This window comes from Strigops habroptila, chromosome 8, assembly GCF_004027225.2.
Source record: "Strigops habroptila isolate Jane chromosome 8, bStrHab1.2.pri, whole genome shotgun sequence".
In the NCBI taxonomy this organism is placed as follows: domain Eukaryota; kingdom Metazoa; phylum Chordata; class Aves; order Psittaciformes; family Psittacidae; genus Strigops; species Strigops habroptila.
Genome location: NC_044284.2, coordinates 5,259,870 through 5,279,181, shown reverse-complemented (window position 1 = coordinate 5,279,181; position 19,312 = coordinate 5,259,870). Strand labels below are relative to the sequence as shown.

The window sequence follows — 19,312 nt, the reverse complement described above, 5'->3', positions numbered from 1 at the left end:
CCAAGATGTGAACTGCTATCAGGAAACAAAAGGAGGGAATAAATGAGTTCTCATTCTTAAGCAATTTAAAAAAGGTTTAAGCGCTATCAGGAGAGTCACTGGTAGGAAATAGATCAAGGTGACTTTAACTGTGCTGAAGCCAAGGGAATTTAAGAACAGGATAAAATAACTATGTAATGATACCTAAAATCAGAATGGATGAAGATAATGTACTAAGACTGAGCTAGTCTAGCATTCTGCTACTAACAAGACAGGGAAGGGTCCTCTTTCTTCTCTCGCCTATCTGACTGTACTGTGAGCCAATTGTACTTTTAGCCCACCACAAATCATTTACATTTTTAGGTACCTCCTGATTTAGCAAACTGAATTAGCTCAAAGGTCCTGATGAGTGCCAAACCCAAGGCAAGTTAGCGGCAAAAAGACAGCAGCCTAGAGGAAGATCCCTATCAACAGCAGAGGGCTATTAAACAGGCTCAAGCTAGTGGAAGGGTGCTCCCACACTGCCCACCCTTGCCAAAATGGCCTAAAGAACGATTGTTAAGACAGGACTGTGAGTGTGGATAGTGCATGTGAATGGGATACCTGAAACTGTCCAAGACAGTGTTTGTCCAAACCTAGTAATTCTAAAGACAACCAGCTGATGTGTTTAAGGATTTAGAGAAAATAATTTAGAAATTTGTAAGTGAAATTTGTAAATGCTAACATTTTTTACCTTTTTAGTACTATGGTTTGCCTGTTGTATTGCTGATATTGATTCTAAGCGTTCACTGACGCTGGTCCTGATTTCATTTGAACTACATGAATTGAGCAGCACATTCACAGTGAGAGTTGTAACGCGCAGTTTCTTCTCAAATCACTGTACAGAGATTTTTAGAAGCCCCTGCATTACCTTAATTGCTCTTCTAGGATGTCGAGGTCCTTTCTGTAGCTGACACACTTTTCATTCAACTTCTCTTTTTCTTTTTCACAACTAATCAAATGTTTTCCCAAGATTACTTCTTCAGCTTTAACCTTAAAAAGCAGTATTTTTTGTTACTGTACAACAATAATCTAAGCTTCCAGGGCCAACAGCATTTTTTTAAATGAATACTATAAACATTATGCTGTGAGGGTTTTTGTTTGTTTTGTTTTGTTTCTTTCTTTCTGGTAAGCCTGTAGATAATTCTGTCGCTCACTGTTGTGAAGAAAAGGAGAGGGACAAAGTTGGTTTTTTCTGCAATTTGGGAAAAAATTAATGTTATTTTGGTTTAATATTTTAGGGCATATTTGTGGTTGGCAAAGACTTTTTCCACATTCCACAGGGAAAGAAGTCTAATCAAATGAAAATTCTCTGTAAAAGCTAACAGTCTCAGGCCTGTTTTTTTTCTCCTCCCACAAGGCCAGAAGCATTAACAATTTTGACCACAGGAACTTTGGGAGATTACTTCATCTTCATCTTATCTCTTCTCTATCTCATGTTTCGTTGAACAGCTTATACAGATGGAATCAAAAGAATTCTTTCAAAAGGATCATATACTTTTAAAATGTAAATTTCCCAGCAGGCAAGCAGGAGACAGAAGAAACATCAGCAGTACTGGGATACTTCAAAGACGCAGACAGTCCAGACTGTGAGAAGACAGTTTAAAACTGAATAACTGAAGCAATCACCACAAACAGTTGCTTACCCTGTCCCACCTCTCTTAGGACTTTGCCACCAACAAGCAGAAACAATTGACCCACCGGTGAACCTGTTGCTGTTTGCTGCCTAGCTTACTGGAAGAAGCAAAACCCTACTAGCATGGCAAAAACAAGTGAAGAATAAACTTTTACCTTTTCTAATTTTCCAGTTATTTTCTCTTTATACTTTTTGAAAGCTCTTGTCAGCTCCTCCACGCTCAACAAAGCTTCGTTTCTTTGCTGTTCTGCCCTGCAAAGCAGCACACCAATTCTAAAAATCACAAAGTTCAGTCATTATGTAACTCTCCTCCAGATACTAAAAACAACTACTGAAGTAATTGCTCCAGGTAATTTCCTTTCTTCTTCCAACTTTCCAAGCCCTAGATTAAAAAATTTTCACGAGGCATAAAATAATTTTAAATATAATTTTGGCATATTAACGTAAGCACAAACCCAGTGAAACTAAGAATGTTAAAATTGAGTCCTCTTCAAAAAGAGTTTGATTCAAATCATCCACCTGTCCCTATCAGTAAAAGCCTGTTTTAGGGACTGGATTAGCATGTGTGTTAAGGAAGTAGAAGACAGTAGTGCTCCTTAAAATTCAAACTGCTTAAGGAGAACTACAAAAGATTGTGATACTGAAGGGAGCATTCATGATGGAATTACAGTGAGAATGACAGGAACTGATCAAAGGACAAATTATTTGGAGGATATTGGAGAGATGGCATCAATAATAGTAAAGGAAGCTGAGACTGGCATGCTACCAGGTGAGCAACTGTTTAAAGCAAAAACCCAGACTTTATTTTGCTTCATTACTCTCTGCTCCTGCCCCTTTCTTACTTTCCCCTCTTGTTATTCACTAGGGAAGTTGGAACAGAAACCTTGGGACAGGTCAGGCATGCAGTCTGTTCAGGTCACCTAACGCAGGAACACAAGAATTACCACTGCTCAACAGCATTTGTTTCTCTTCCACTAAGGGCAGTGCAAGGACAGGACAAGTGCCTCCTCTAAGTACAGCCTACCCTTGGATCACTGTTTCTCTGTCTGAAGACCACTGCCCATTTGGACATAGCAAAAGTATTCAGACTAGGGGATAAAAGATTTCAGAATAACAAACAAAATAGTGTAAGTCTAAAGCACATCAGTTTCCTTGGCCAAAGAACAATGTGGTTGTAATCACTGATTAAAAAAGCAGCCTGTAATTATTGTTAATACTAACCATAACACTATGTTGCCTTTAAAACCTGGCAGAAGCTTAGTTTTTCTATTTACATCTGCAACTATTAACTAAGTACAGCTAGTTCCAACTCCACATGCTCTGAATGAACAGTGAACATAAATAAAAGCATTTCTTCACCAGTAGCGCAGTATTTCCATTTGTCTAGCTATAGGAAGGTTAGAGGTAATTTCATGGGTAGGTAGGCAAGCCAAACAAAGGGTTAGCATTCAAAAGGCTCAAGAAACGCTATGTTAAGGCATTAATTCAGGGGGGTTTGCCCCAGATAATACAGTTAAATTAATTGGTCAGGCAGGAGTCTTGTTATTTATCCCTCTCATTTCTTTAAAATAACATTTTGGAGGTGATAGGATTGTATATGGCAACTTCCAACAGCCAAAAGAAATTACCTAACACTCCAGCAGCCACACAATCGCTAGGCTAAGGGAAGCAATAGGAAAGGGAAATGGGGACTGGGATGGAATTACAGCACCCTTTTCAACAGTACCATACAGACAGGTAAGACTAAGGATAACATAAAAATGTTCTCTTGATTAAGTTGTGCTTCTATCACTTTCCTCACATCAACCCCAAAAATACACCACTCAGTACTGTTGCATACTGAGTCCTGAGGACACACTGTAGATTCTTGCAAGACAAAGTCAAAAGCAATTCAGGAAAAATATATTGTGGACACATTTCAGCTCTCCACTACAGCGTGTCTATTCTGAAGGGGAAAAACAGGCGACAAACTGGTTACTAGTGTACAACAGCCTGCAACTACCAGAAACCAAGATTTAAACAGTGCCCAAATAATAGGTATATTCACACAGAATTTCCCCTTTTTTTAAAAAACCCAACATGGAATCATAGAATCACAGAATATCTCAAGTTGGAAGGGATCCATAAGGATCATCAAGTGCAACTCCCTGCTCCTTGCAGGATTACCATTAAGCTCAGCAGTGACCGTTAAGAAAACCCGTGTAGTAGCAGAATGAATACCTGGTATTAAACTCCATGAATATCTGGTATTAAACTGTGGAGCTGATTTGCTACTTTTTTTTTTTTTGTATCTCAAAAAATATTAATATTTTATTTTTATATGTGATTCTGGGGGGTTTCGAGCCCTCTGAAACACTTCTGAGTGTTGCGTGACATGTACCAACGATAAGAGGGAATACTTCCCAGTGCTGGGTTTTAATTCTATATATAACGAACACTTCTTTCTTTAGTATGTCTTTCAACTCCATTTTTGAAGTTTTGAAGACTAAATCATATGAGTAAGAACATCATCCAGATGCTCTTTGAACTCTTGACAGGCACAAAAGAGAACCACCCTGTCATTAAAAAAACTATAATACTGTTTGACCTTATGGGATAATTTGCAAAGTTAACATAAAGAAACTGAAATTCAGACTGTTGAGAAAATATAATGGAGAATTAGTTCTAATTTAGAACTATGAGCATATGTTAAGCTCTGTTGACTTTATCTGTCAGATAACTCTTTAGGGAATATAAAGGGTGTTACAATTTGTTTGGCACTGTAATTTTTTTGTGTTACCCTTACAAATTACCATGTTATTTTCACTTATATTGTCAGATGTGGTCTGATAGTGTAGCAAAAGTCTGTCCTTAAAGCAGAGAAATAATTTGATCCCACAAAGTAAACATCTACCAATGGAAATAAACATGCACTATTACTCTGTATTCAATTTATTAAAATTGCTTAGTTACCTCTTTCCTTGCTTGCTTTGTTCAATTAACTCCATTTTCAGGTTTTTATAGTCCTTTTTATACCTCTGCAACATGTTTCCTCTTTCCATTGCTGTTTTCTGGCTTTGATTTAGTTTATCTTCTGCATCTCTATCAAATAAACAAAGCACAATTAAAAAAATAGGAACATATTTGTAAAGAAACTCAATTTTTATTGCTCTCTTCTGCACATGATGTTTGTAAAGCGCTAGTCAAACACCCTGCAACTCTTAAAACTAGGTTTGGAAGGTCCATAGTCTCCAGATTCCTCACGAGTAGGTCTGAGTCCGGAGTGGTGTCCATAGCTCATCAATAGGCACCAGGTGTCACAACTGCCAAGGATGCAGATGGCTGACTCCGTGCCATGAGATCTGAACACAGAAATCACCATTTTTCTTTCAAAAGCAATGACTGGTCAAGATACACTCACGGGAAACAGCACTAAAATGTCAATTAAGTATTTTTACTTCTTTTGTGAAGACAGACGATTGAGATATTAAATGAATATTATATAGCATGAGGTTGTAAGACACTGACAGCCAGGTATGTCTTCCTGACAGCCTCTGGACACTGTTTACCTTTTTTTGCATCGATCAATACTTCCATAAAGAAAGAGTCTTTTACTTTATGTGCTGCACAATCATGTTTGAAAATATGTATGCTTGTTTACAACAGAAGATATGTAGTCATGTAGCGTACAATCACTCTAGTCAGTTATAAGGGGACATTCATATTTAGCATACATTATAAACTGGTTTCTTTTAACAGCCTTTATTATTTTTTTCCTCCATTTCTTGAAGTACATTCAGTACAAAATAAAACACCTCCCTCCTCCTAAATTTGGCTCTGAAATGAAAGTTTCAAGCCCTAGATTACAAGACCCACGCAGAACCAGTTATCATGACATCCCAAAGAGGAGATTGGGCTGGCAAGAAGACCACAGTAAAACGATGATTTAGAAGTACACTTATTACCTGAGAATTTTATCTTGAGCTGAAACTTCTGCTTCCAAGTTTACAATCTGTTCTTTCAGCTTTGGAATGCTGACTAAACGTGTACCTAAAGCTGATTCAAGATAAGAAATCTGAAACAGAAACATATTTGGGGTTTAATTAACACTTGTGTGTGTGTATATATATATACATACATATACACCCACCTTCAGATGAGACACAGAATAATCATCTGCTTATTGAATGATACAGTGCTCTTAAGCTTACTGTAGAAGATGCTTGTTCATCTTGAGGAACTGACCTTCAATATTCCAATTGACACCCTTCCAGGTCCCTAGCACCACCGCAGTGTGGTACACTGTCTAGCAGACTGATTTCTTTATACGTTGAGCTTATCTCCTGATTTTCCTCAAAAGTTTATATTCCACTATTTGTTCTTTCCATGCCAGAGTGTCAAACATTTTATCTACTTATTTATCTACTTATTTATCTCCGGGGCTGAGATAACATTTCTCAAACAAACTGCATTAACCATAGCCATGTTTTCTTACTGTTACCTATAAGCTGAATACAAGAATATAGTTGTCCTGAAAAACCTGTACGTACAAGTTTCAATTAAATCAGCAATGATTTATTAGATATAATATTTCCTTCTAATCCACCTTAACTTTTTCAAAATAATAATATTTATCCAACCTGAAAGGTCAACATTTTTCACTTCCTAGACAAATGACTACCATCCCATGATTGTTCTCATTATTCTCCATGTAGCTCAGACATGTGAATGTGCAGTACTAAAAACATTATTGAGCTATTTTCTTACATAATGCATTCTTCATGCTGTGACTTACTGGCTTTAGATTAAACTTTGGAACACAAATAGATAAGAGTCATAATATAGTTGGTTTGCTCATGGAGGAATAGGTTTCCAAACTATCCTGTTCCAAAATGAATGCTGAATATTATGAAAAAAATAGAATATTAAAGTTTTAATCTCTCTAATATTTAGACAAAACAAAAACCAGCATGTTATGCTTGGAATGACATTCAAAAGTCATGGTCACTGGGGCTTTTTGGAAGGTTTGGGGTTTGTTTTTCTTTTTTGATGAATACACTGAAGATACATACTCTTGTTTTTGACTGCACCAACTCAAAGTTCATTGTTTCCACTCTGTTCCTTAGGTAGTGGTTCTGAGAAGTCAAAGATGCATTTTGCTCATGAAGGGCATCCAGCTTCTCCTTAAGACGTTCATTTTCTTCTGCAGTTTTATCAGAAGCTGTGGATACTGAGCAAGACTAGACATAACGAAAGGGTTTATATATGTATTTTTTATATGTATACACACACACACTTATGCATATGAAAGCAATATACACATCAATGGCAACTCTGCAGAACAAATGTATTTAAATATTATGTTTAAGAGAGCTCCGTTGATTGTCTAAGTGTTCTCTGTTCATATAACTGTCCAGTGCTATACTGTATGAACTCCAAGTCCTAAAAGCAAAACAATTCTCATAAACATAGTAAAGAACAGAAAACCAAAGTAATAAAAATAAGTAATGAAATGCAATATTTACTTCAGATTTCCTTTGAAAGTCCTGGAAAGATGTTTTACCAGCATTCTTCTTACAGTCGGAAAAGCCTTGATAGTTGCAGTTAGGCTGAACAAGGTCCTCCAGAGTGAAGTTTACAGCCTCATCCAAGCAGGGGCCACAACGTTCACTTGTATGAGTGCTAGGAGGGAGAGTAAAAAGTTGCTACACCATTTTTTCTTTATTATTTTAAATTGCTCACAAAGAGTTTTCAAAAGAAAAGCACAAAAGGAGCTACTTGTGATAATCCATTAAACTGAGTGAGACAGATTTGCACACAAGAGACAGGCTGTTCTCATTCCCAAATGCACTCATACCTGGAAAGCTCTTCCTCTACAGTTTGTAGGTTTTTTTCAGTTTTCCTCAGCTGATTCCATAATGACTGCAAATTTGCAAGGTCTTCATCAGCAGCACTTTTAGAGTAAGTCCACATCGTATAAACCACTGGCGCCACACGTATGACTAAAATAATATTTAATGTCAAAACATTGTTAAATATATGTGAATACTATTTGCAAAGTTACTTTTAAAGACACCAAAATAAGGCAAGTAGGAAAAAGGACAAAAAAAAAAAACAAGGAAATACTGACTTAACAAATGTCATTGGTGACATTTCACACACCACCTCTCCACACTCACTACGTATGTGAGTGAGATATGCCCTCAGTGACATGGGATAGTGCTGGTCTTGGCAGTCCTGGGGTAATGGTTGGACTTGATCTTAAAGGTTTTTTCCAACTTAATTGATTCTATGATTGTATTCTATATACTCTGTACAAATTGTCTTTTTTGAGAGAAAGAGTTGTGTGTATTCATGAAGTACAAGAAGCTTCATGATCTATGAAAACCAGTAAAGGCTGCTATATACTGGTTGTCAAAGATCCCTTATACAACACACCTCAGTCACTTCAGAATTCCCTGGCAGGGACCCTGCAGCTGGCAGGGTGCCTGAAAAGGTGACAGCGCATAGAATCATAGACTCAAAGAACAGTTTTGGTTGGAAGGGACCTTCAAAGCTCATCCAGTCCAACCCCCTGCAATGAGCAGGGACATCTTCAACTCGATCAGGCTGCCAGAACCACATCCAACCTGGCCTTGGACGCCTCCAGGGACGGCACACAGACAAACCTTGCCTCGCCATTCAGTAACGAGCGAGATTAATGAAGATCAGAGCAGCGAGGACTTCACAGCACAGAGAACGCGGGGTGCTCAGTTGGGGGGGGGGGGGGGGAGGTCGGGACGCCACGAACACGACACTCAGCCCTCCCCACAGCAAGTGTGACTTTGCAAACTGAGCTTGATGTGGGAAACAGACTCGGGTGATGCACAGAAACCAACGCTGCCCTTCGCCAGCAGCGCGGGGGTCCCTCGGCCGCCAGGCCTCGCAGGCCGGCACCCGGCCCGGCGGCGACCCCGCCTCGGAGAGACCCAGAGCGCTGGGGCCCAGCACGGGCGGAACCGGGCGCTCCCTGCCTCAGGGCTCTCCGGAGGGCCGAGGAGAAGGCAGAGAGGAGCCGCCCCTCCGCACCGATCCCCCTCACTGCAGCCCGCAAGGGCCAGGCCTCACCGCTTCAAACCGCGCGGGCCCCGCCAGCCCCGTCCCGCCTCCCGGCCAGGCCCGCACCGCGCATACGCAGCTCTCAGCCTCACCTCACGGTACCGCCGCGTCTCTCCGCCGCGGTGCACTGTGGGCGGGCGGCTGCGATTGGCGGAGCGCCCCGAGGGGCGGGGCCGGGCCCTCGCTCCGCCGCGGCGGGTGTTCCGCGCACGCCGCCGGGATGTGGCCGGGGCCGCGGTTGCTGCTGCCGCTCGCGTGCTTCGCGCTGCTCCTCCCGCCGCCCGGCGCTGCCGAGTTCAGCCCGTCCCTCGACAGCGACTTCACCTTCACGCTGCCCGCCGGCCGCAAGGAGTGCTTCTATCAGCCCATGCGCAAGGAGGCCTCGCTGGAGCTCGAGTATCAGGTCGGGCAGGGCGGCTGCGGGGCCGCCACGGGCGGGCGAGGGCCCTTCCCGCACGGCGGGGCTGACGGGAGACGGGCGGGGCGGCTCGGCTGCCGGTTCCCTCGGCGGCCGGATCCGGCTGCTCCAGCGCGGTGCTGTTCCCGAGCAGCGGCCCCGGAGGCCGGCCCTGGTGCGGGCAGGATGCGCGCCCTGCCTGCGGCGCCGCCGGCCCTGCGTAGTGCCCAAAGATCCATGCTGGGATTGCACACTAGTAAATCTGTGCCTTTGTGGTGGGGGAACCCCCCCAACTTTTACAGCTTATTTATAACTATTCTAATAGATCATTTCTTTACAAGATTTCAAGTTGCCATTCCTTAAAAACAGGGAAAAAATGTAGTAAGTTAATGACCGTGGCCTTGCGTAGTAGTTGTAAAGCATAAGCAAAATCGTTGCTGATGCACAGACCGCTTACTTGCCTATGTTCGTGTTGATACCAAACACCTTTTATTTCAATGATGCAAGGTTTTCGGAAACAGTCTCATTTAACTAGACTAACATTAAGGTCTTGATGTCCTTCTTTGGAAGAGACGAGTTCCCCAGATACTCTGGGAATGTTCTCGTCTTTTTCTTCCTTAATATAGCCTTTTCTCAGTAGAGCAGGCACGGACAGGGAAGCTGCAGTGACTATTTTCCTGTCCTAGTATTGTGCCTCAGAATTGGCTGGGATCTGTCTCTTCCCCCACCACATCTTTCACCCGTTCTGTCTCCCAACTAAAAATACAAAGCTGAAATTCCTGATTATTTTGTAGCAGAACTGAACAAGAATGAAAGATTGACATGTTCAAGCTTTGTTCAGAGCCCTGTCTAAGCAAAAAAGACATTTGCTTGGCACCGATAACATAGGATTTTATTTTAATCAGAGTTAAAATATTCTATTTTAGGGAGAACAAATGTGTATAACAGTGAATTGATTTCTACTGGGGTATAAATTTCGCACTGCTACTGCTAACAGTAACGATTCTTCTTTTTATTCAAATGTTTAGAAAAAGACCTCTGTATGACACTGGAAATAATTTATTTTGTGCTTAATTATCCTGAATTATGCTAAAGCATAGGAGCGTTTTATGTGGGATGCAGGTCAAAGACATAATGCAATAAACACTATGCTGATGGGAAGCTTTGTTCCAGGTGTTTAGATTGTATCGTAGCCCTAAAGGCATATCACTATATATGGTTTTTAATTAGATCACCTCTTAGCTACTAATTCTGTCCTTTCTCTTTTTGTTGGTGAGCCTCCAGGGTCAGTAAGCTGGTATAAACTTTGCCCTCAATTTCAGGAGGAGCAGATTGCTATACTCAAATAGCTCACTGGAAAACAAGCAAACACAAAAAATCCCCTAGCATGGACCTAAGTCATAAAATCATCCCACTCTGACCCCCCTGCAGTCACTACCTGCTCTATAGAGAATTTCTACAACACAACAGATGTGGTGATACAACTGTAGCCAGTTAAAGCAGCACAGCTTTGTTATACTGTACAGCTTAGGAAGCTAAATGCCTTCAAATCCTTCTGGCTTTGGGAAATGAGAATGCCCTGGGAGAATTCAGACCTTAAATCTGATTAGAAGGTGAGGTGGTCTGTGGTACAGCTTTGAGTGGCATAGGAAGTCTAGCCCTGTTATCTACGCTGCTCATTCACCCAACAGAGATCTTGGGGATGAGGCTGCACAGACTGTGTTTTTGTACAAATATATGTGTGTATATACATAAACATGACAGACCTTTGTTACAAGATTTCCAACATGAAACTAGCTCTGGCACTTACCCATCGCTGATGTGTGCCACAGAAATGTTAGGTTTAGCCATGGGCTGGTGTTCTTACAGGTTGTCTCGCCCTGCCCAATGATAAAACCATACACAGTATTAAAAACTATTAGGGAAAGGGTCAACATGAGCTTAGCATGATTACATCATATTTAGTCTAAGATTTGAAATGCCTGAAATGCTTTTATACCAGTTTATAATCTGTTTCAAATTAGCTTGGTGTGAACTCATACAGACAGCTTCAGCTTTCACATTCTTCCTGGGTCAATTCCCTTCCCTGGAAATGTTGCCATCAGCAATGCACAAAGGAGTTCTACTGGTTGGAAGTGGCTTTGTTTTCCTTTGTTTCACAGGTTCTAGATGGAGCAGGATTAGATGTTGATTTTCATCTACTGTCTCCAAAGGGTGAAACTCTAGTTTTTGATGAAAGAAAATCAGATGGAGTTCATACGTAAGTTTAACATCTTCAAATGAGAAGTGTTACATAAAGTACTTTTCTGGTTTCTTTATTAAGTATAACTAAGCCAAAGATTGAATGCTTTTTATGCCTTGATGAAAGACTTTCTAATAGGAAGTGCTTTTTACATGGATCTCGCCATGAAGTGAAAGATATTTTTAGTTTAATGACAGTTGTTAAAGGTCAGCAAACAAAAATATTTATTGTGGAGTTGAAAAAGGTACTCACATCTAATATCAAAAGATCGTGTGAGTCATATAAATAATAAATTGAAATGTTCCCTATTTTACCAGCACTTTTATCAAAATATGTAGTAATTGCTCTAATTGTACTATAGAGTATAAGAATTCCACTCATAATACAGCTTTTTTGTAATGATTAGCAATGAATCAAAATCCCAATAAAGTAAAATGAAAGTAAGCTGTTTTCTTCATGACATTAAGCCTGTGCAATCTGTAATTTGTCTTTAGAGTTCTTATTTTTATATAAAAAGCATATTCAGTTATTTCTAAGTGCATGACTGTCACTCTTTAGGAGGAAAGTTTGCTTACAAAACTTGCTTTTTGAGGACCAGCACAAAAAGTGTAGCTAATTTAATGACATTTGCTTATATACACAGGGTGGAAACAGAAGATGGGGATTACATGTTCTGCTTTGACAACACCTTCAGTACCATTTCTGAAAAGGTGATTTTCTTTGAACTGATCCTGGACAATATGGGGGAAGACGGAGAAGATCAGGAAGACTGGAAGAAGGACCTTACGGGCACGGATCTTCTAGATATGAAATTGGAAGACATTCTGGTTAGCGTTTGATCTTTAATTCTTTTGAACGTAAGAGAAAAAAAGAGGAAAAAACCTCAGTGTCATTTAGCTGTTCCGCCTTGGTCTGGTGCATCATCCTGGAAACTATTCCAGTCTTACATATTGCTTTTACTGATACATCAAGTATCATGGGTCTCTCGCTTCCACACAGAAGCTTGAGAATATTGCCACAATAGACCCTTAATCAGCAAGAAGAAACTGCCTAGTTCTCAAAGTCACTCTTTCCAATTCAGCTTCCTTTCTTCCTACTGCTAAGATGGGACATTTGTCTCTAGCAGCAACAAAATGAATATTCATAGTATTAAAGTATTGCTTAATGCCAGTGACGTAGTTGGAATCACTGCATAGATTATTATTACTGTTTGAAAATAAAATACTGTGTTAGCCTCTTCTTCCCATCTTTGCATGGAATATTTCTATCTTCAGTAATTCACACATTACTTCACTAGTCTTTTTTACCCCTCACCTGTTATTTCCTCTTTTCAGACTAACAAAGAGGACAGGAGTTAATCTGTACTACACTGCAGGTTCACCTTTGCAAGCATTCTATCCATAGTAATGTTTGCTTAAACTGTATGCTGACCCTGTTTGATGTAGGATTAAGAGTACTGCCAAGTCAAAGCTTTTATTTCCTTTATTATCATTAAACGTTGAGATTACTCGAGTGGTGTTCCTGTACCACTGTTATTAGTGCTTTATAGGATGCAGATTGTATGTTCATTGCTACAGCCAACAGCTATCTTAAAAAGAAAACCAACCACACACAAAACCTGAACCAACATCCACTAACACTGAAAACACTCACCTAAAGAATGACATTTTTTGTATTCTATTTATTGCAATAAACAAAATGCAGATTTTGAAACAACAATAAGATCTTCCATAGGCATACAATACACTTTTAAATAGTTCAAACAGAATCTAGAAACCTGGCGAGATCTTCTTTAAGACTGGCAATCAAGACAATTAGAAAAAACAAAGATTTAGAGGGGAAATTAAGGAAACACTTCTCACTCATCACAAGCAATACTTAGGTGGATTTCATAGCTTGATATACTTGATAACAAGATAGAGTAGATTAATTTTTTTGAGTACATACTGGTGTCTTCCAAAAGAAAAAGAACAGCAGAACTTAGTCTTTGAGAGCCTTGCAGAACTTATGAAATAGGTAATTTTTGTAAAGTTAACACTGGTATTTGATGCCATTGTTTACTTAGTCAAGTTATTACTTTACTTGCAAGTTCTGTGAGGACTTACATAAACATTTAGTTGTTTAACTTTAAGATAAACAACATATTTGCTGGGGAAAATGGGGAACTTATTTTTAAAGCTCTTTTATGGTGTTGGTGTTCCTTATTGTGTAACACATGAACTTTAGTATCATAAGATTATTTGGCTTCCAAAAAATAGCTCTTTTGAAATACTTGTTAAATATGCAATGGGGAAAATGTTCATGGAGAAAATGTTACTGCTGGATTTTACTTTTTTTTTTTTTAAACTTACAGCCTCCTGTTACTGCACAAGTTACTTTTCTCAGAAATAGTTATTTCAGGGTCCCATAATTATATCAAGAACACAAATCAGCACTTGGTGAAATCAGCTTTTATATTGTGACTATCTACTATGTTGCAGATCAAACTTGAACAAATCATAGGACCAGGCATTTACTTTGTAAATGCAGAAGAAAGAGTGGATCTTGAGCTGCTGTTGTTATGGCCAGCGTGTTCGTGTACTTCCTCTGGTTCCCTCAGCCACTCTGTCCCCTTTGTAGGGCCCTCCAGTTGTCCTATTCACAATTTATTGTCAAAATTATGCTTTAGTATTAAAGCTGAAACAGCAGTTTATAACCACTACAGTGAAAGCATAAAAAAAAATGGGAATATTACTGTAGTTCTTTTCTTTTGCTACAGCTATAGTCTGGATGGTAGTTTGCATTTAAAAGTGCCCTCATTTGATTAGCAGGTAGAAAAAACCCTATGTTTGTCTGCTACTACGTTACTTGTTTTGAGACTAGTTCTATAGAGATTACTGCTTTTTACTTGTCTTAAATACCTGGAATCAGAGTTCTCCAAGATACTCGGAATATTGAAAAACTGATTTTAGGTTTGATTTCTCTCTCCCTTCCCTCACCAAGGGGGGAAGACCCAAATTAATATAGAACCTTAATGCTATGTTAATTAAACCTTTTTAAGTGATATACAATAAAAAGGCTAAAAAAATTAATGAGGTATGTATATCAAAGTGAAACTGACTGTCATCTTGGCTAAAACTGAATCACAGATTGTAACACAGTGTTGATATTTTGTATGTTTTGCAAGCTATACGTTTAATTTAGGTGTTCTTTTTTTTCTTCTAAAAATACTTTTTTGTTACTTACTAGGAATCCATCAACAGCGTCAAAGCCAGATTAAGCAAAAGCGTCCAGATTCAGACCCTGCTCAGAGCATTTGAGGCTCGGGACCGGAATATACAAGAAAGCAACTTTGACAGAGTGAATTTCTGGTCCATGGTCAACTTGGGAGTAATGGTGGTGGTATCAGCTGTTCAGGTTTACATGCTGAAAAGTCTCTTTGAAGACAAAAGGAAAAGTAGAACTTAATATTCAGTACGATCATAACAATATAACAGGTATGGGGGGATAGGGGGAGAAATAAACTACTACAGTAAAGAAAAACAACAAAACATGACCTTTCAGATTCTTTTGAACAGGCAATAGACATCAGGTTTCCAATTCACATTGGGCTTTTTGGTTGGGGGGTGGTGGTCATCTTGTTTGGGTTTTGGTTTGGTATTTTTGTGGGTGTTTTTGTTTCTTTTTACCATGAACAGAATGCCTTGCCCCAAGTTCTTCCATTTTTGCAAGTGCTACTATTTTTTTTTTTTTGCTTGTAGGATTTGTTAATGATTCTGAATAACTAACTTATGCATAACTTGGTGAATATGGAAAAGTGATGTTAATTACTGCTAATTAACATTAAGTAATGTTAATTAATGTTTGTGGCAGGGACACAAGAGCGATCAGAGGGATGGAGCACCCCCCCTATGAGGAAAGGCTGAGAGAGCTGGGGTTGTTCAGCCTGGAGAAGACTCTGGGGAGACCTTAATGTGGCCTCTCAGTTCTTAAAAGGGCCTATAAGAAAGATGGAAAAAGACTTTTTATCAGAACAAGGGGTGATGGTTTTAAACTAAAAGAGGGGAGATTCAGGCTGGACGTGAGGAAAAAATTCTTTACAGTAAGGGTGGCAAAACCCTGGCACAGGTTGTCCAGAGATGTGGTGGATGCACCACCCCTGGAGACATTCATGGCCAGGTTGGATGTGGTTCTGGGCAGCCTCATCTAGTTGAAGATGTCCCGGTTCACTGCAGGGGGTTGGACTGGATGAGCTTAGAAGGTCCCTTCCAGCCCAAACTATTCTGGTTCTACAATACTGTCACTTTTTCCATGTTCACGTAAAACTTAGACATTGGTTTATTTGCTGTTAAACTTGGAATGAATTTACATATGTGCCTAAGTGTTTACAGGACTGGGGCCCACTGGAGGAGTCTGTAGTTATTGTGATTTGAGTTATGGTTTTTAAAAATGCTCAGCTTCTGCTGCATGGCATCATGGAGAAACACTGGGCTAACATTGTGAGAACAAAACAAGAACTCTTTTCTTATACAGATGGCTAACATCAGCACTTTAAAAAACCACCACCAATGTGAAATTGAGTCACTGTTGAAAAGAATTGGAAAAAAGAAGTGCAGTTCCTTATCATAAATCTTTCTGTCCTATAGTTGTACAACCCTATTTTCTTTTTTGGACATGAGATTCAAGAGACAAGTGATGATATGGTATACAAACAAATGCACACACACCTTGAGGTGTGCTTTGCAAACTCTTTAGTTACTGTAACTTCATGTAATAGGTAATTTTCAAGAAGTCATTTCTCATGTTATTCTTCCCCTTTAATAAAGGGACCTGTGTGTCACACTGTGTGAAAAGATACCTTAACACTCATTCTTGTAATCTCAAATCCCTCTTATTTGCCAATTTATTTTTTTATTAATTTGTCTACTACATCTATGACTAATGGAGCAGTTAATTGGGTAACTTACATAAGCATGAAAAAACAAAGCTGTTGACCTCAAGTTTCCCTTTTTGCTTACCCTCACAAGTCTTTTAGCTGTGTATGTACACTCAGTTCATATGAGCAGCGTTTCTTGCATTTAGCTATTTATGTGAGTAAGGCACAAAATACGTGAGCAGTAAGTACAGGCTTCAAATTTCAGGATCAACAGACTATGTAGAATCACTTAACTAAGGCAAAGTTATCCTCAAATCAGTTATTTGTAATTTCTAGATTAAGTGGGTTTTAACAGGGTACAGGGGATTTTTGCCATAACCGCTGGTGTGAGAATTAACTTTAAGTTAGTCATTTCCACAACACGCCCAGTCATTGAGATTTCCTGTATAAATGTGTTAAAAACTACATTTCCTCACAACAGTGTTTTTCAGAAACACTTTCTTAAACACTTTAAAGTCTATGTATTAGCATTCTGCCTGTTGTTGGGTCATCCGGAGAGAAACAGCAGAATTGCAACTTTGAGACTTGGTTATCAAAAATTATTTTAAGGAGATAAAACAGGGTCAATAAATGCATGGAGAAACACTTTGTAGAAATGCTAGCAAGGGCTACAGTACACAGAAACAGTGCTATCATAATGGGACCTAGCAATAATATTTCTAAATAGTTTTTATAAGCAAAAGTAATATTCCTTACAGGACTTGTTACAGAGGGCTCTGAAGGTGGTTGAGCTACTTTTCTTTTTGCAAAGCTCTGTCCAAAATAGTATTGTTTCCCTTTAAGGTTCTGCATATCTTCTTTTTCCATATGATGCTTTTCTATTATGAACTGCCTCGAATTGGAAAGCTTGTTTCTATGATCAGGGCAAAGTCTAGGAAAAAATACTTCTTTTCTGCTATTTCCCTGTACATCTTGCAGTACCAATACACCATGTACCTACATCAGGGTGTAAGCCAAAGCTCACTGAAGTCACTGCCAGGTCCCTTCAGGACAGACAAATAAGATCCTTTGGGCTCTGCCCCTTTAGCTAGAAGAGATTTATCTTTGGTTGCATCACCATGTGTCTGATGTTACAAACCATCTACAAAATGCTGAACCAGCTCTGTGAAGCTGCGACTAAGACTTCTACCTCTTATCTAATAGATTCTAGATTTCAGCTTAGACTTCCAACAGATGAGCTCTGCCAAGTTTTCCAAGGGCACCTCAAGGGATTAGGTTCCCCAGCTGCTCTGCTGTGCCTCTGATAGTAGTTAAGCATCCAGTGGCAAAACAGTATGTTGTATTAACTGAAGCTGCTCATGGATGCAGGCTTCTCTGACTCAAGACTGAACTGCAGCAGCTTCTTCAATTACAAAAAGCAGTTTCTGGTAGAAGGAAAATAACAATTGTCACCAGAGTTTATCTGGAAGAAATTATTATTTTACAACTAAGAGCTCTGATTGTATTTCCCCCCAACCCCCATTCAAGGTTCATTATAGAAAATGAAACAGGGAATAAAGATAACTGTGCTTTAACTTTGGCAGCTGGAATATGTTTATCATAGGTGAAGGATTTGGCATTTGAACTTGCGGATAAGTAAGATTTTATCTGGATTTGGAAGAGTAGATTGCTTTTGATAGTATAAAATTTACAAAGAATATAAATCTACTTTTTTTTTTCTTAATGGACTTTTTATTCAGAATTAAATGTTTTCAGACCTGCAGATGTTGAATAAAATTGTGCAAAACCCTGAGATTTTCAATAAATCAAGTTTAAACCTGCATTTGTGTTCTTCATTTTATAATGAAGGAAGAATGCTTTATCTACAAATGCTGCAAAAGATCAAAGATGCTAAGGTCACAAGAACTTTAACAATGCAGCTTTTTCACATAGGGTGCTGAGGCCCTGGAACAGGTTGCACAAAAAAGTGGTAAATGCTCTAACCCTGGCAGTGTTCAAGGCCAGGTTGGACAGAGTCTTGGGTGACATGATCTAGTATGAGGTGTCCCTGGCTATGGGTGATCTTAAGGTCCTTTCCAACCCAAACCGTTCTATGATTCTTCCTCATGCAGTGTTCAAATTCTGTTCTTATTCACTGTAGCCCAAAATCAACTTCAGCAACGCAAATAACTTAAGATTTGCATAGGTGTCAGATCAGAATGATACTAACCTCTGTTCTTTGTAACAGAAAATACATTAAGTTTTGAAGTTCTCAGACGCATGTCAGGTATGAGCTTTAGATTTCCTCCCCTCAATATTTGTACCTTAATACTTACAATCCGCATTGCACCTGCAGTTTATTAGACACAGAACACTAAAGGTTACAGTTACGCAGGCAACAACATCAGGAGCAATTCTGGGAAGAAGAATAATAGGTACTGTCTTGTGCAAAATTATAGCAGAAGTCAGTAACACTACTTGAGACTAGTAAAGTTCTGTGTTCCAAGAAGAGAAATTAAGACCCTGAGGCAAGCCTAAATCAAGGTGCCTTAAATTAAGACCCTGAGGCAAGCCTCAATCAAGGTGCCTTAGTATTAAATCAACACCCATGACACTTTGGGAGAATGTCTAGTTGAGCATTAACTGTTAGTAACTAAAACAAGTCCCAAGTCTCTCACTTCAGAAAAACAGTGGGAGGAAACACCCCAAGGAATAGATAATGGGAATTTGCAAGTTTGTGATAGCACAGAAAGACAGCAGCAAATTGTCATTTGAACTCAAAACACACTTTAGTGCTCTAACCCAATGACCATCTGTTCTCACAAACCCGTTTTAGAAAGGATATTACAGAAGGTACTTTGTCTTGATCAGTTGTTCTAACTTGTGTGCATGTTTGTGCATTTGCAGTTAACAGCAGTACATTGGTCATGTGAATTTATGAAAGTATTTTTCAACAGCAAAAATCAGCTGACATCTAGGGATCTGTTGAGTGCTTCCATTAATACTTGTATTTTCCTCCTCTAAAGAAACAATTTCACCATGTTAATATTTTCATTTCTGATTATTACAAATAAATACGTAGGGAAAAATGAAAGGAAAACAGGAAAG

General features: G+C 39.2%; 2 protein-coding genes across 5 annotated transcripts in view; one reads left to right on the top strand and one right to left on the bottom strand.

The window, feature by feature from the left end:
* CCDC18 (coiled-coil domain containing 18) overlaps positions 1 to 8,865 on the bottom strand; it is a 28,787-nt gene extending 19,922 nt beyond the window's left edge. For 2 of the 4 annotated variants that reach the window (XM_030496276.1, XM_030496279.1), the window contains exons 1-8: positions 8,824 to 8,865; positions 7,491 to 7,635; positions 7,159 to 7,315; positions 6,706 to 6,873; positions 5,599 to 5,708; positions 4,607 to 4,735; positions 1,810 to 1,906; positions 890 to 1,011 (exon numbers count right to left, since the gene is read on the bottom strand). In XM_030496276.1, the coding sequence (XP_030352136.1) occupies positions 890 to 1,011; positions 1,810 to 1,906; positions 4,607 to 4,735; positions 5,599 to 5,708; positions 6,706 to 6,873; positions 7,159 to 7,315; positions 7,491 to 7,606 (899 nt within the window). In that variant the 5' untranslated portion in view covers positions 7,607 to 7,635; positions 8,824 to 8,865. Of the gene's footprint in view, positions 1 to 889; positions 1,012 to 1,809; positions 1,907 to 4,606; positions 4,736 to 5,598; positions 5,709 to 6,705; positions 6,874 to 7,158; positions 7,316 to 7,490; positions 7,636 to 8,740; positions 8,771 to 8,823 lie in introns of those variants that run through there. The other 2 variants (XM_030496278.1, XM_030496277.1) reach the window with 2 other exon arrangements.
* Positions 8,866 to 8,882: 17 nt separating this feature from the next.
* On the top strand, positions 8,883 to 18,045 carry TMED5 (transmembrane p24 trafficking protein 5). Its single transcript, XM_030496282.1, has 4 exons — positions 8,883 to 9,134; positions 11,291 to 11,388; positions 12,014 to 12,197; positions 14,599 to 18,045. Exons 1-4 carry the CDS (start codon positions 8,952 to 8,954, stop codon positions 14,815 to 14,817), a joined length of 684 nt encoding a protein of 227 aa, XP_030352142.1. The 5' UTR covers positions 8,883 to 8,951; the 3' UTR covers positions 14,818 to 18,045.
* The last annotated feature ends 1,267 nt before the right edge of the window (positions 18,046 to 19,312 follow it).